General features: G+C 37.2%; 1 protein-coding gene across 1 annotated transcript in view; it reads right to left on the bottom strand.

Moving 5' to 3' along the window:
- Window positions 1-17,629, bottom strand: part of AQR (aquarius intron-binding spliceosomal factor) — a 199,198-nt gene that overhangs the window by 27,264 nt on the left and 154,305 nt on the right. The window contains exons 27-31 of the mRNA XM_007940518.1: window positions 13,783-13,920; window positions 10,481-10,552; window positions 9,234-9,421; window positions 8,384-8,555; window positions 2,638-2,808 (exon numbers count right to left, since the gene is read on the bottom strand). Of these exons, the coding sequence (XP_007938709.1) occupies window positions 2,638-2,808; window positions 8,384-8,555; window positions 9,234-9,421; window positions 10,481-10,552; window positions 13,783-13,920 (741 nt within the window). The remainder of the gene's footprint in view (window positions 1-2,637; window positions 2,809-8,383; window positions 8,556-9,233; window positions 9,422-10,480; window positions 10,553-13,782; window positions 13,921-17,629) is intronic.

The raw sequence follows: 17,629 nt of genomic DNA, 5'->3' as shown, positions 1-17,629 counted from the left end.
TTCCCCACTAGACTGCCAAACTCCACGAAAGTGGGGACCAGGTCTAGCTTACTAACTGTCATCCCAGTTTGATGCCCAGTAGTATCGTTCAGTATGCTCATTTATTAATGTATCTCTAGGACTCACCTACGGCATTCTTCTGTCAAAAATGAACAAATAATCTTCATAGCATTTTTAAAGTTTGAAACTATATGGATACATAGGGAAGTTCAGGAAGGTTTCAGGTTCTCTGATATTAGCATTCATGTATCTTTTTTTCATTAATTCAATAAACCCTTAAGTCATAGTCCCTACCTTTTGGAAGTTTACAAACCATTTCTTTTTCAATAAATTTTATATAGGTGTAAGTTATTTATAATAAAATGTACCCACTTTAATTGTTCGTTTAATTTGATAAATTCTGACAATATATACACCCAGCACAATCAGTATTTCCAAAGATCTGACAAGAATTCCTTTATGCCCCAATCTCTCTTATCCCCAGTCCCAGGAAATCACTTATTTTCTTTCTGTCACTACAGATTTTTTGGCAGTTCTAGAATTCCATAAAAATAGGACAATAAAATATGATCTCTTTCATGTCTGGCTTCTTTCACTTAGCATAACATTTCTGAGATTCACCCACACTGTGTGCATTAGAAGTTTATGTCTTTTTATTGTTGAGTGGTATTTCTCAAATGAATATATCACAATTTGTTTATCCATTGACCCATTTTTTGATATCTGAATTGTTACTAATTTAGAACTATTTTGAATATAGCTATAATAAATATTCACGTACAAATATTTTTATGGACATATGTCTTCATTTCTGGAAACGAAGTTGCTAAATTAAATGGTTAAGTGTATGTTTAACTTCATAAGACATTGTCAAACTGTTCTCCAAAATTCTGTAACACTATATATATTCATCAGCAATATATTTTATTAATTCCACATTTTAAAATATATTCTACATTCTTGCCATCTGTTTCTGTAAAGATTACAGCCAAGAAAACCTTATGGAGATGGGAGGGGAGGGAAGGGAAAATTGCTGGCTAGGTAAGAGACAAATATTGATTTGAGTGAAGGCAAAGGCAATATACCAAAAGCGAGTGACTGTCACAGTAACACTAAGGAAAAGGAAGACGCAGAGAGGTGCACAAGAGGTATAGCCAACAAAGTTAAATACTTTTACATACACAATACTGCAGTATCAGTATTAACAAACATTAATCTATGGATGGATGCATAGGTAGATAGGCAAAATGATCAGGTATGGGTAGGCAAAAGGGAATCTACCCATGACCATATATAGGCTTGGCAGATGATATTTCTATATGCTATAAAAATGTTTATATATATAATAGAGCTAATGGGGTAAAGTTATGATAACTTCTTTGCCACAGAAAAACCTTGAGGGAGTGAATTACTGGGCCCGCAGACTCAGAACCATGGTTGGGGAGAACATCAAGTTCAACTGGCATAACATACTATACAAATGTATTGTTCTACATGCTACTTCAGTAAGTAGCAACTGGGGTCATAAAAACTTGAGAGCAGTCATCTCAGTGGCATCTATTCGTCTTTCCTCATCCGGAGCAAAGAAGAATGAAGAAAATCAAAGACCCACAGAAACAATTAGTCCAAGGGACTATGGACCATGGGAACTTCAGCTTACTGGACCCTGAGACCAGAAGAACTAGATGGTACCCGGCTACCACTGACAACTACTCAGAAAAGGATCAAAACTGGAGATCCTGGATAGAACAGAAAAAAAGTGTGAAACAAAACTTAAGATCATAAAAAAGATCAGGCTTACTGCTCTTATACAGACTGACGAAATCTCCGAGACCATGGTCCCTAGTCACCCTTCAGGCCTGGAATTGAACTCACTCCTGTGGCTTCAAACAATAGACAAAAACAATTCCTACGCACAACTAAAAAACAGTACAAATTACACCTTTGCAAAACAAAACAAGAAATGCTTCAGTCTATTATTTCTATAATAAAAAAACAAATTCACTGCCTTGGAGTCGGTCCCGCCTCATAGCGACCCCTCCTTGGGTTTCCGAGGCAGTATCACTACGGAAGCAGATTGCTCAACCTTCCTTCCGAGGAGTGGCTGGAGGGTTTAAACCACCAACCTTCTGGTTAGCAGTCAAATGCCTCAGGCACTACGTCACAAGAGCTAGGTCATAAATCATAATATGATTTTGTTATCCTTCATTTCACCAACAAAAAGTTTTAGAAACATTTATTTCTGATTCCCAAAAACCAAACTCACTGCTGTGGAGTTGGATCCTACTCACAGCGACCCCTCCTTGGGTTTCTGAGGTGGTATCACTATGGAAGTAGATTGCCCAACTTTCTTTCTGAGGAATGGCTGATGGGTTTGAACTGCCAGCCTTCTGGTTAGCAGTCAAATGCCTTAGGCACTGTAACAAAAAAATCTTCAATACAGTGGCTCATAGAAAATCAGTAAAACTATCAGATAAGAGTGCCAGAGAATTATTTAAAGTCCCTATTACTTTATTTCCATGCATATCTTAAAAGGGAGATAGCAATGAGATAAAGTACAACAATATAAATCACAATAAAATATGAGCTTTTTCATCTTGCCATCGTTATCATAACATATTTTGCTCATACTCTTACCTTATTTGGTCTTCCAATCAGTGGATTGCTACCACATCGTCTATTGATGATGTCACGAATAAGATGTTTTTGCCCATTATATGTTGTTAGAATACTGATCTTGTCAGCAGGGTAACCAAGTAGACACATGTACATAAAAAGTGCTACTACATATTCTGCCTCTCCAAGATTCTGCAATGCAAAAACAATCAGATTGTACATGTATTTCCTTTTGTTTTCAATTTTACAGAGATAAAAGTTAAGGAATTTGTTCACTTAGTATACTATAGGAAGTTGTTGTTGTTGTTGTTGTTGTTATGTGCCGTCGAGTCGGCCCCAACTCATAGCGACCCCTCCTTGGGTTTTCGAGGCAGTATTACTACGGAAGTAGGATTGCCCAACCTTCCTTCCGAGGAGTGGCTGGTGGGTTTGAACCGCCAGCCTTCTGGTTAGCAGTCAAGTGCTTTAGCCACTATGCTACCAGAGCTCCACTATAGGAAGTAGGGTTAATAAACTGGGCAATAACTTTTTATAAAACTGAGTGATGACATTATCCTAGTTTAACAATAAATAAAATATAGTATGCAGTAATTATTTTCCTCTTACTTTTGCAATAATTTGCAATACATGAACAATCATGAAATAAAATATTAACTTAAAGGCTTAATATTCCAATAAACATTAGTAAAATTCTGCAACAGTGCACAATGCTCTTCCTTCTTCCTTATGCTTTTTAATACTTGTTATTTTGTTTTGTTTTTGTTTATGTTCTCCTACTGATGGCTGCCATATCTACCAAACCACTGTAGGTGGGAAGAGGATGTAGCCGCAAACTAGCAGTACAGCTTACTATATGTTAGAGGATCTCTGATTATGGGGTGGAGATTAAAACCAATGGATTAATTAAACTAACAATTATACATATGGCCATTTAGTTCACTTCAGCAGAAAATACATCCAAAGTACTAGATGACAAAAGAAATTCAAATGAGAAAATAAGTAGAACGTGGGAAAAAAAAAAAAGACAGGAAGATGGGTTTCAAGTAAAGGCCATAGGAAAATTATAGAAAGATCATTTATTGCAGATTCACATAGCCTGAATTATCTCTGTCATTTAAATTTTCTAGTTCTTTGGAGCCCTGATGACACATTTTTTTCAGATCAATACTATGGTGTGTCTCAGGTAATGCAACTAACTGAAAAAGAAATTCTAAAAATGTTATGTAATGAAAACATGCAAGAAATACTGATAGAATACTTAGCAGCCCTCCCAGGTGGCTGTTCTTTAAGTATTAATATTTTTAAAGTTGTCTTTTAAAGGTCACATCTGTTCTCAGGATAAGCATACAAATGAAGAGTAACTAAATTAAACAAACAAACAATGGGAGGAAACATAGGATCTGTGTGAGCTGTATCTATTGTTGCTCTTGTGAGGCACCTTGATGAGCTGTATCTATTGTTGCTCTTGTGAGGAGCCTTGGTGAGCTGTATCTATAGTTGTTCTTGTGAGGCACCGTCTAGTTGGTTCTGATTCATGAGGACCCTATGTACAAAAGAATGGAACAGTGCCCAGTGCTGTGCCATCCTCACAGTCACTGCTAAGTTTGAGCCACTGTTGCAGCCACTGCGTCAATCCATCTCATTGAGGGTCTTGCTCTGTTTTTGCTGACCCTCTACTTTACCGAGCATGTGGTTCTTCCCCAGGGACTGGTCTCACCATCTTCTCTTCTAAGGAGCATTCTAGGTGTACTTCTTCCAAGAAAGATCTGGATGTTTTATCAGCAGTTCATGGTATATTCAATATTCTTCACCAACACTATAATTCAAAGGCATCAATTCTTTAGTCTTCCTTATACACTGTCTAGTTTTGCATGCATATAAGGTGATTGAAAATGCCATGGCTTGGATCAGGCACACCTAGTCCTCAAAGTGACATTTTGTTAATGCTTTAAAAAGATCTTTTGCAGCAGATTTGCCCAAAGCACTATGTCATTTGATTTCCTGTCTGCTGTTTCCATGGGCATTGATTGTGGATTCTAGCAAAACAACAACTTCAACACTTTCTATTTATCATGATGTTTTTTATTGGTCCTGTTTGGAGTATTTTTATTTTCTTTACGCTATCTATACTGAAGGCTGTAGTCTTTGATTTTCATCAGAAGTGCTTCAAGTCCTCTGCATATTGCAGATTGTTAATGAGTCTTCCTCTAATCCTGATGCTGAGTTCTTCATCATATAATCCAACTTCTTGGATTATTTGCTCAGCATACAGACTGAGTAAACATGGTGAAATGATACAACCGTGACACACACCATTCCTAATTTTATACTGCCAAGTATCCCCTTGTTCTGCTCTAACAACTGCCTCTCAGTCTATGCACAGGTTCTGCATGAGCAAAATTTAGTGTTCTGGAATTCCAATTCTTTGCAATGTTATCTATAATTTGTATGACCCACACAGTGGAATGCCTTTGCATGGTCAATAAAACACAGGTAAACATCTTTCCAGTATTCTGTGCTTTCAGCCAAGATTCATCTGACATCAGGACTGATATTCCTCATTCCAAATCCTCCTCTGAATCTGGCTTGAATTTCTGGCAATTCCTTATTGATGAACGGCTGCCATTTTTGAATTATCTTCAGCATAATTTTACTTGCATGTGAAATTAATGATATTGTTTAATAATTTCCACATCCTGTTGGATCATCTTTCCTTGGAATAGGCAGGTATATGGGTCTCTTCTAGTTGTCTGGCCAAGAAACTGTCTCACAAATTTTTTGTATAGACAAGTGAGCACTTCCAACATTGCAGCCATTTGTTGAAACATGTCAATTGGTATCCCATCAATTCCTGGAGCCTTGTTTTCCATCAACGCCTTCAATGCACCTTGGCCTTACTCTTTAGTACCACCAGTTCCTGATCATTTGCTATTTCCTGAAATGGCTGAATATCAACCAATTCTTTTTGGTACAGTGATTCTCTGTATTTCTTCCACCTTCTTTTGATGCTTTCTACACTGTTCAATTTTTTTGCCCATAGAATCCAATACTGTAACTCAAGGCTTGAATTTTTTTTTCAGTTCTTTCAGCCTGAGAAATGCCAAGCATGTTCTCTTGCTTTTTTGTTTTCTAACTCCAGGGCTTTGCACATTTCATTATAATACTTTACTTTGCCTTCTCGAGCTATGCTTTGAAATCTTCTGTTCAGCAATTTTATTTAATCATTTCTTCCTTTCACTTTCGCTTCTTTAAATCCAACAGCAAGTTTCAGTTTCTTATGGCATCCATTTTGATCTTTCTTTCCTGTCTTTTTAATGACCTTTTGCTTTCTTCATGTGTGACATCCTTGATATCATCCAACGATTCATCTGGTCTTCTGTCATTAGCGTTCAATGTGTCAACTCTATTCTTGAGATGGTCTCTAAATGCAGGTGGGATATATTCAAGGTTGTTCTTTGGCTCTCATGGATTTGTTTTAATTTTCTTCAGCTTTAACCTAAACTTGCATATGAGTCACTGATGGTCTGTTCTGCAGTCGGCTCCTGGCCTTGCTCTGGCTAATGATATTGAGCTTCTCCATTGCCTCTTATCACAGATGTAGTCCACCTGATTTCTGTGCTTTCCATCTGGGGAGGTCCATGTATATAGTCACTGTTTATGTTGAAAAAAGGTATTTGCAATGCGTAAGTCGTTGGTCTTGCAAAATTCTCTCATGCAAACTTTGGTGTCATTTCTATCACCAAGGCCATATTTTCCAACTACTGATCCTTCCTTGTTTCCAACTTTTGCATTCCAATCACCAGTAATTATCAATACATCTTGATTGCATATTTGATTAATTTCAGACTGGAGAAATTTGTAAAAATCTTCAATTTCTTAATCTTTCACATTAGTGGTTGGTGTATGAACTTGATTAATGGTAGCATTAACTGGTCTTCCTTTTAGGCATATAGATATTATCCTACTACTGAAAGCACTGATTTCAGGATAGATCTTAGAATCTTTTTTTGATGCTGTACACAACATCATTCTTCAATTTGTCATTCCTGGCATAGCAGAGTATATGACTGTGTCATTCAAAATGGCACCATCATTCCATTTCAGCTAATACCTAGGATACTGATCTTAGCAATCTATTTTATTTTTGACAACTTCCAATTTTCCCAGATGTATACTTTGTATATTCCATGTTCCAATTATTAAAGGATGTTTGCAGCTGCTGCTTCTCATTTTGACTCATGACACATCAGGAAATGCAGGTCCCCAAAGCTTTAAAGCTTTACTCCATCCATGTCATTAAGGTCAACTCTACTTTGAGGAGGCCGCTCTTCCCTAATCATACTGAATGCCTTCTAATCTGAAAGGCTCATGTTCCAGCACTGTATAAGACAATGTTCCACTGGTATCTGTAAGTTTTTCACTGGCCAGTTTTTCAGAAGTAGATCATGAGCTTCTTCTTCCCAATCTGTCTTAGTCTGGAAGCTCTGCTGAAACTTGTGTACTATGGGTGATCCTGCAGGTATTTGAAACACTGGTGGTATAGCTTTCAGCATCAGAGCAACACACAAGCCATGCAAGTATAATAAAGTGACAGATGACTGGTGGAAGCTATACAGAAACCTACTTGAGCCAGTGGTATATGATCTCTTTTCATGTATAGCTCAACATCTCAATATAACAACATATATTGGGTATTTTGTGCTAAAGATTAAAAAAAAAGAAAGAAAGAAACTGTAAATCACCCTAAATACTACCACCTGAAGACTATTATCTCTTGATGTACAGCCTACTAAATTATTTTTATATAAATTATTTGCATATATTTTATACAGAGTATTTATTGGATTTCTATATATATGTTTTCACGTTCCTGTTTTAAAACAAAATGGAACACTATAGATACTGCTCTCCAACCTGATCTTTTTCATTTAATAGAGCTTAAACATTTTTCCTCTCAGTAAACCAAGATACAATACTATCATTCTAAGTGGCTATTTAGATTTTCATCATATGGAAAAAAAGTAATAAACATATTCAATCCCTGTTAATAGACATTTAGATTGTTTCCTGTTTACAAAATAATGTGCAATAAGGAAAACAATGTGATGAATATTTTAGTGTATAAAAGTTGACAAACTTATTTTTTGCAAACCACTTATTTAAGATAAACTCCTAGAAGTGGGAACATTGCTTTTAATACATACTGACATATTCATCCACCAAATTACTTTCCCACTAACATTGCATGAATGTAGAATTTCCTCAAACATACCCCAACACTAATGACTGTCAAACAGTTCACTGAGTGATACTTGCTATAAATTCTTACCACATTTTTCTGTTGGAGCAACTTTTTTTACAAAAGTGATTTGTAAGAGCTATATATGTAAATATATTCAGAATTCAATTCGCTGTTAAATGCTTATAATAAATTTTGCTCTCAAATCAATCAATACTTTTCTTTATGATTTCTGCATTTGGTAACATGCTTAGGAAGACCTTCGTCACTCTAACATATACTGATCAATAGTTTCTTCTTGTACTTTCTAGTATGTTTATAGCTTCTTTAACGTCTTTTATATCTTTAATGTTTTTTCTTTCCTTAACCTTTAATCCATTTGAAATTGATCTTCTGGCATTGCGCATGAGGTGGGGACCTAATTTCCCTTATTTTTCAATGCCTAGCCAATGATTTGGTATCACGATTTAGATAGCAGTCAGCCAGGCAAATGCAAAATAAACTTAAAAGTTTCATGTTTTGTCTTACCTGATAAAAGTAAGGATTAGGTTCAGATTCTCCAACTCCCTGAAAGTCTTCAACATTAATGAGCTGGAAGTCATACAGCAATCCAGCATTTGCTGTACTAAACTCTGGCAAGAGCTGCACATGTGGCAAGTTTCCGAGATTCTTGTATCGCCAATTGTAGAGATTGCACAAGCTTTCCAAAAACAAATCCCCCAAAAAAGAGATTAGCAATATAAAATTCCTTTTAATATACATAAGGAGGTTTCAAAGAAGCCGTGCTTCCTATTAGTGTTCTTATCATCCATTTTTCTGCTCATTTGTGTAGCAGCAATGCTTTTCAACTTCAACTACCCTATTTCAAGTAAACAAGGGTCAGAAGAGTGATGACACTTCAAAAATGATAACTCCATTGTTCTCAGATATAAATATTATCTTTAATCCTTAAAAAAAAATCAGGAAAGACCACAGATTGAGGTAAACATTGGAGTAATCAGAAGACAGAGCCTATGCACCTTATAAAAAGTGATTAAAAATTGATGTGTTTTCCTCTTGTTTAACGTTGCTTTAGATTTCAAATTTACAACAACTGTGTATCTTTTGGGAACACTAAGAAGGAGGAATAGACAGTGAAAAGAAGCCCTTAGATTTTCAGTCACTTAAAAAATCTCAAAGAATATACTGAAGGAAATAATTTATTTCGGTCAATGCACACCTCACGGAAAAGGCAATAAAGGTGCTTTCGGATTTGTAGATAAAGTTCTTGGATGGCAGGGATTGCTAAGAGCCTTTATAAAAGATGTTTACGAATACTAGGGTCACTGAACTGATTTCCTTAAATAGGAGTGATTTACTTATCCTCTGTCTCCTTTACCTTGCTCTGGCCCTCCCTTGGGCATCTAGGTCCACAGTAGGAACTCCAACACGAACAAAGCGAGTGAAGAGGGACTGCTCCATATTTGAATACTTCTGAAAGGCCATATTCTTAATAACCGGAGGTAGCTGGTGATGATCACCAATCATAATCCATCGTTTTAGTCGGCTAAATCCATCCTGAGGATTCTAGAAATGAAATGTGAGGAAATGGCAAAATAGTCTAATTACCTTTCAGTTTCCAATTTATTGCGTAAGATTCTTATTCCATAGAAGCTGCTCCATTAGCTTACAAATTCTCTGTATTTACCAGTTCCAAAATGAGGAATCTGACTTGTGAACCAAATATGGGCACCACTGCTCTTGGCTGATGGTGGGTAAAGGATGGTGGAGGGATTGAGAACGCAAGCACTGAGCTACCCTACTTTAACAGGCAGAGTAATCCAAAGAGGTCTGAGAGGGTTAGTTCAGCATTAGGCAAAGGGTGCACAGGGAGAGACAGATGCAGATGCCCAAGAAGGAAATGGAGAGATGTCAAAGCAAACACCTTCTATCAAAATTATGCCCAGGCCAGTTCTGAATCCCAAAAGCAACAAAAACTATCTTCTCCAATTTCTTGCACAACTACTTCAATTTCCTACCCAACATGCTTCATTGTTCCTTGAAACATATCCTGATAAAACTCATCATGAGCTCCAAATAATTTAGCTTATAAAACAAATTTGAGAACCTGATCTATTTGTAAACTAGAGCAGTCTCTATTCTTAAATTTGGAATTCCACATTTTGTTTTTAATGCTTCAATAGTAAAGACTATTGTATAGAAAGAAGCATTCTTAAACATTATTTAGGTCAAAAATTTAGGCCTTAACTAAAGAAAAGCAACATACTCAGTGTCCATTAAAAACAATTATAGAAATAACTTTAACAAAAGAAATTTTAAAAAATATAGCTATCCTCCAAACTCCTTAACAATGTAATTTTTCTGATTACAATTACTAAGTCTTTTCAAGACTACTTAACAAATATAAGCTACGAATTTTTAAACAGTATTCCAAGAGATAATACAAACTTCTATAACCAGTGAATAGATTAAAGAAAGCTTACAGGCTTAAAACAGAATACCAAATATAAGACATTGATGATAATACATAACTGTGGCAATTAATATCCCAGTGTAGCTTTCTGATGCTGTCCCCAGAATTCTCAAAAGCTAATTTTCTATTTGACTCAGATCTTAATTTCTTACCTGTAAAAGAAGAGGTATAAAAGTTTCTATCTCCAGAATCTGAGCAGCCTCTTCCATTAAAATATTGTCATACTGAGAAAGGGAGAAAGGGTAAATCTTGTCAAAAAGACAGCTTAAAAGCCAGACAACCACTACCATAACCATATCCACCATCCATAAAGACCCAAATAATTTCAGATAAAAATAACATACAAATAACTCAAAAAGAACATTTCATAATCTTGTCATTATGCCCTTGCTTCACCAATTCAAGTCTTTAACTTCAGTGAAGCACTCTGAGTATACAACTCTTCTTTGAGGAGATCTCTCATTTTTTGGATTACTACATTAATACTGTTCAATTCAATTCTCTAAGTTCTACATAAGCAAGAATCAATTTATAACTGTACATGAGGCCATTACCATTGGTAATCTTATACCAGAAAACACTGTAGGGTAATTTTGTCCCCCTCATGAAACCTATCGTTAAGTGCTTTGAGTTGGACCTGACTCATAATAACTCCTTCCTGGGTGTCCGAGGCGGAATCACTACAGAAGTAGATTGCCCAACCTTCCTTCCGAGGCGTGGCTGATGGGTTTGAACTGCCAGCCTTCTGGTTAGTAGTCAAATGCCTTAGGCACTATGCTACCAGAGCTCCTTATGAATCCTAGTTGCACCTCACAATCTACTTGTCTCTCATTGTACAGCATTCAGCTTATCACCCAAGCTGTTAATTCTACCTTCAAAACTACCTCTTGAGCATATTCATGGTTCTTATTTCTACAACCACTCTTACTCTAATGCCAGCTCCCACTCTGACTATCGCCAGCAAACTACTTTCTAGTCCCCCCTCTTCCTTTCTTGCCTCCTGTAAATCACCACACAACAGAATCACAGGATTATGTCGTCATCAGTTCTCAAAGCTTTCACTGGCTCTCTATTGTCTTAGGGAAAAAAAATCCCTTAATGTGATCTGCATAGCTCTGAAATAAATGGGCCCTCCATTCCTCTTCCCATCTCATCTGTCATCTTTCTTTTACTTACAAAACTGATTTCACAGTATTCTCTTTGTGGTAGTTATGTTTGTGTGTCAACTTGTGTGGGCCTGGTTGAGTGGCTGGGCAGCTGGTGGTAGTTATTCTTCACGATGAGACTGGCAATCAGATCCATGGTGGGATCTACCACAAGCAGCTGGGTAGCTACTTTGGGATGTGGTCTGCTTCCTGTATATAAGGAAAAGCCTTGGGAATGGTCTCTAGCTTATGGCACCTTGAATCCTGCATGTAGCCGTGTCGATGCTCAGCAGCCTGTTATGCTCTGCTGACCTTGGGACTTACAATGGACTTAAGTCAATGGCCTGCTATGTGGTTTGGTAACATCAGGACTGTGCCTTTTGACTTGTCAACCTTGGGGCTTATCAGCCTCAGCAGCCAGGAGCTGTCTGAGTGAAGAAACGTCTCTAGCTCCAGTGGGCCAGGAGCAGGAGGCAGAGCTGGACCCCAAGGTCAAAGGGCATTCACCCAGCCCCTACAGCCTGGCACTTTGAACCTGGACTTAAAGCCTCCAAATTGTAAGAATGAACTCCTGTTTGTTAAGGCCATCCCATTTGTGGTATATTCTTGTCAGAGTGGCACTAGGTAACCAGAACACTCTTCCTTTGTCTCACAGCACATCACAATCCATGTATTTACTTGTTTAATGTCTGCATCCTCTCACTAACCTGTAGTATCTAACTCAGTTCTCAGTAATGCCAGGCACTGCACATTTCTTTCCTGGGGAAGTGCAAAGTAAGGGAGCATATTTATCCTTAATGCTTGATTGTATTTCTCTTTTGAACTAATTGTTTATGTCCTGTAATTTCGATCTTATTCGTTTTTTCCAAAATGTATATATATATTTGTCCAGGATTTGTAGCTGAGCTAGATTCCACAGATTCTGCAAGATTTTTAAACTCTTAAACTAGATGCACATACAAGTTTGACAAAAATAAAATTGAAAATATAAAAACCCTAAGGGATACAATCAGCACTCATGCTGACTATCTTTAGATGTACAACATGATTCAAGTATAGAAAATGATTACTGCAAATTTAAAAAGTTATGAATAATGTTTTCAGAATGCATTTGAAAGGCTGCATGAAAGCACAAAATGCTAATTATGATTGTATCATTTCCCTTTGTTATTAAACTGCTACGATTTAATCTAAAATTGAAGGTATATTTTATATGTCAGCCCCAAGAACAAAATATTTAGGTGAAAAATTCTCATAATCTGCATTAGGGTAAATTCACACAAGCAGGGTAAATTCACACTACCTTTTAATAAATTATCGTATCTGTCCTGCCTTGCAGCTGAGGAAACTTCTAAGACAACAACAATTCTATCACCTTGAATTTATTTAGCACCTATCTTCCAATGAGCTCATAACATTTTAAAATTGTCAGTTACATTCATCAACAACAATGTTTTGCTCACCTTGAATTTAAATCAGCATAAAACCTCAATTTTAAATAACAACTAACTCAGTTGCAGGGAAGTTAAATGATCTGCATTGAAACCAGAGTTTAAACCAGTATTACTAGTGGTTTTAAATTCACTAAGTTTAAAAATTCCAACACACTGCTCTATCATTACATTACACTTCAACTGAGTCACAGGCTAACAGGGTATCTTGCCTTTTAATGTTCCTCTGGTCTAAATCATATGGTGAAGTCTTTTTAATTTCTCTATATAAGAGTTGTTGTTGTTATGTGCCGTCGAGTCAGACCCGACTCATAGCGACCCCTCCTTGGGTTTCCGAGGCAGTATCACTACGGAAGTAGGATTGCCCAACCTTCCTTCCGAGGAGTAGTACATGAGAATTACCCTCACATGAAAGGCTTTTCATTTACTTAATGACCAAATAACCAGGGACTGGATATGTACTTAACATGTGAACAATACATCCACAGAGATGTCTAATATGTGCAAACCATAGTCAAATGTTATTTTTATAGCTCTGTTTGAAGAGCTTTATAACAGGTAAGTGATACTTAGTGACAATAAATTTATCTAAACAAGTACTAGAATTTGGTTAGACAACCATGTAGTTATAATGTTATTTAATCAAGACATTACCAATAACTACATTTAGAGTTCTCTAGAAATATAAACATATGATATTACAATTTATTCTTAAAAGAAACATTTTTAAGTAATCATTAATGTGAACTTCAATAAGAGGTAAGCCAATCCCCAAGGGAAATGGCCTTGGTAATTAAGAAATAGAAAAGTAACAGCTAAATAGATGATCAATTAAGAAACTAAAATACAGGTCTGTACCTTGAAACCTAACTTGACCAAGTCATGTCGTTTTAAGGCAGCATGAGTACAGGTCATAGCAATGATTTTGGCTTCCTTCACCAGAAGGTATTTAGATCTGTCCAGTCCACTTCGAAGCAATTCAGAGGCTCTAAATTCCTATGGGAGAAGAAAGACTATTTCAAGAAAATAAACATAGTCTATTCATACATTCATATAATCCACTAAATAAGACTTAACTCCTGAGAGAGTAACATAACTATTGTTGTTGTTATGTGTCGTCAAGTCAGACCTGACTCATAGTGACCCCTCCTTGGGTTTCCAAGGTGGTATCACTATGGAAGTAGATTGCCCACCCTTCCGAGGAGTGACTGGTGGGTTTGAAGCACCAGCCTTCTGGTTAGCAGTCAAGTGCCTTAGGCACTATGCTACCAGAGCTACCATCCAGTAATGCCTACTATATCTCTTTAAAGTAATCTAATGAATCATAATTCTGCTTTATTATTAGTTAGGTACTGAGTTCAAGCAATAGCTGATATTGCAGCTACAATTTGGACTGTTTTTGGGAAAGGCAAAATAGTTATTATATAAAGAGTAATACTGAACAAAATATCAATCACCACTGCTCTGTACCACACAAGGTCTTTCCAGGAAAAAAGGAATTATTTCTAATATACTCTCGTTCATTTGTAACAAATATATTCATAATAAAGGGAATGTAATGCAAAGAACTGATTACAGAGGTTAATGCAGCAGCTGAAAAGCTAACCAGGAAATTATGAAATAACCCAGAGAATAGCAACAGCACTGGGAGGAGATGGTATTATTAGAGCCAGGGGGCTAAAGTCACAGAACAAGCTGAAACTATAGTGGTTCAGTCCAGCACAAATTGGTGCCAGGGAGAACATGAAATACAGGCAAAGAGGGTGGGTGGAAAAATACCCTGGTTTCTCTACTGCTTTAACTCCTGCCATATCTTTAATTGGCTAAGCCCAGTCAGAAGTCAGCTGACATGGGAGGCTGGAAAATTAAACCTGCAAGGATCAGTAACTCCCACCTGCAACCATGACAGAGGTTCTCCCTAGAACACAGCAGGGAATGGCAATAGATGGATGTGAGAAGCCAATAGGCCCAAGCAGACTACCCAATATCATGTTTTATCAAATCTGAACATTATATCGTATTTATTTTAGATCTCCTTAACGTTTTTTTCCTTCTTAAATAATTAAAACACTATAGATACAAGTGAGGCAACCTCTATATCCTTTCCCCTATGCCCGTCCAAGGAAACTACTATTATAAAATGAGTATCCTTTTATTCTTTTGCTTTGTGTGTATGTAATCACAAACACAATATAAAACTGTTTCGCAGGTTTGAAACTTTTATATTACCATACTATGTATCATTCTGTACCTACTATCCATTCATCCATCGATCTACCTACCTGTACATGCGTTAAATAGTTACAGAATACGATTATGTGCTAGATTCTAGGAAGTAGGGATCTAATCATATCTAAGAGATATAAGGACAAAAGAAACAAAGTCCCTGCCGTTTTTACCAGGAATAATTCTAAACTTTCTTACTGAGGAACCTGAGCCTGATTGTGAACCCTACAGGCCTGCTATAGACTTTTAAGGAAAGACACAGAGCATGTGCAAATTAGGATGTAACTGAGCACATCCCTGGATTCCAGACATACTCTTTTCTGTCACCTTTGTGTAGTAGAAACTATTATTTCATCTTAATAATCAGGATCAATTATCCTGGCTAACAAAGTAACAGTACTTTTCGCCAACTGGTCAAGGGGCATGAAAAATCAGAATGGTCATGTGGCTGCCCAAATTCCAAGTTAAGAAATCAATCTTGAAGATGGCAGAATAGGCAGACAGCATAGACCCTCTTCAAAATAGGAAAGGGGAATCAATAACACAGATACAGAAGATAATCCTGGAGCCCTGAGCTTTGAAGGGAAGGATACAGAAGTGGACTAAAACCCAACTAGTAGAAGAACCTGCATGAAAACAAAAAAGGAGACATATGGAGCTGTGGTCTGTCAAACATCCCGATGGCACAGACAGCTTGGATATTGCCAAGCGGTGTTAGGACTTAAGAATTAATCTATAAGGTAGGGACCAGGTTTGCTGGTCCGATAGAGCCTGGTGGAACCACTGAGACAATGGCCCCGAGCTGCCCTTCAGGTCTGGAATTGAACCCACACCTGTGGTTTCCAGCCAAACAAAAGACAGGCATATGAGTTGAACATTTACCTCAAGCAGATACACTCCTTGGAGAGAACAATCATGGGAGAAAGAAGGGCTGCTTATGCACAGGGAGACAGCTCAGGGGGCAGGAGTGTATGGAGGGATGGACACTGGGAAGAGTTAATTATGTGAAGGAAGTGGGAGGGGAGCTGTTGCATTGTGGTAAACTGTGGTCAGTGACATGAGACAAAGAATATGTGAACTGCTGTATGGAAAGTGAATTTGCTCTGTAAATCTTCAACCAAATCACAATTAAAAAAAAAAAAAAGAATTAACCTAAAAATTGGCTGTGCTAACCAGGGGCTGCATAGAGTACTGCACTGGTGGCTGCTGAACAAAAGGTGAAGCAGCGAAGAGAAAGGCAGTCTCAACTGTGGACTTTTGCCTGTCCAGAGGGTGCAGCCATTTTGAATGTTTACAAGTAGTTTGACCATTTTAGATATTTACAGGGACAGCATTCTCCCACATTCCAGGGACTTAACAATAGGCTCCACTTGCTGGGAACCACGAACACATTCCGGATACCAACAACTGGAAAGGTGCAATATTCCTCTTGTTACTCTTATACCCCACACACTCTTGGTGAACAGGCGTGTGGCCATCCCTTACTCTCACGCACCTACTGGGCAGGAAAGAATTCCATCCCAGTTTGTGTGCTCAGACGGAGCCTGGGTAGCCTGCTCCCCCCACCCAGATTTTCTTGTTTTCTTTTTTCAGTTTGTCTGTTTTTAAATTATTATTATTACTGTCCTTTTTATTATTATTCTTGATTCTTCCCGTCCAAGGTTCTAGTTTTCAGCTTTTTCTCTCTTCCCTGTTTCTGGTTCCCCTTTTTTTCTTTCTCGTGGTTAACCTTGTTCCTTGTTTTTGTTTTTTTTTTTTCATTTTTCACATTCTTTTCATTATTCTCCTACTCTACTTTTTTTCTCTTATTGCCTTGTCCTCAGATGTTGTACATTGTTTTTTCTTTTTATGGTTATTGCTCCTGTGTGTTTAATGTCAATCTGCTTTTACTTTTTGGATGATAATTCAATTGTTGTTTTTGTCTAACTGACTGGGAGACAGCAACCACACCCATAGGACACAACTACACCCATACCTCCTGCAGTTTTACTTACTGAGTAAGAGCCACCACTTCTTTCTCTACCAACTGGCCAACAATAAACAACCACCAAGAGGAGCCTTATTCCCCTTAGCTTCTCTTCAAAAACAGTTAACAGAGATCTAAATACAACAATGTCACAATATCTCAGAGACGAGAGACCATGACTGTCCACACAAAGAAGTAAGATAAAGTGGTAGAAACAAGGGAGCAGGATACAGAACACATCCCTGAGAAAAAAGCAGCATTGGAACTCTCTGATAAGGTATTCAAAAGAATTATATTTAGGTATCTTCAAAAGACTGAAAGACAGATCAAGGAAAACACAGACAAAACCCTAGAACAATTTTGGAAGAAAATGCAAGAACAAATTGAACAAAATAAATGAAAAATTAGAAATTATTCAAAATCTACAGAGAGAAATCCAGAAGATTAATACTAAATTGTCAGAAATAGATAATACATTGAGAGGGCAAAGGAGTAGAACTGAATCAATGGAAG

This window comes from Orycteropus afer, unplaced genomic scaffold, assembly GCF_000298275.1.
Source record: "Orycteropus afer afer isolate SDZICR_OR568_19922 unplaced genomic scaffold, OryAfe1.0 scaffold00068, whole genome shotgun sequence".
Lineage (NCBI taxonomy): Eukaryota > Metazoa > Chordata > Mammalia > Tubulidentata > Orycteropodidae > Orycteropus > Orycteropus afer.
Note: the sequence above shows the minus strand (reverse complement) of the source record. Positions and strands in the feature narration are given on the sequence as shown.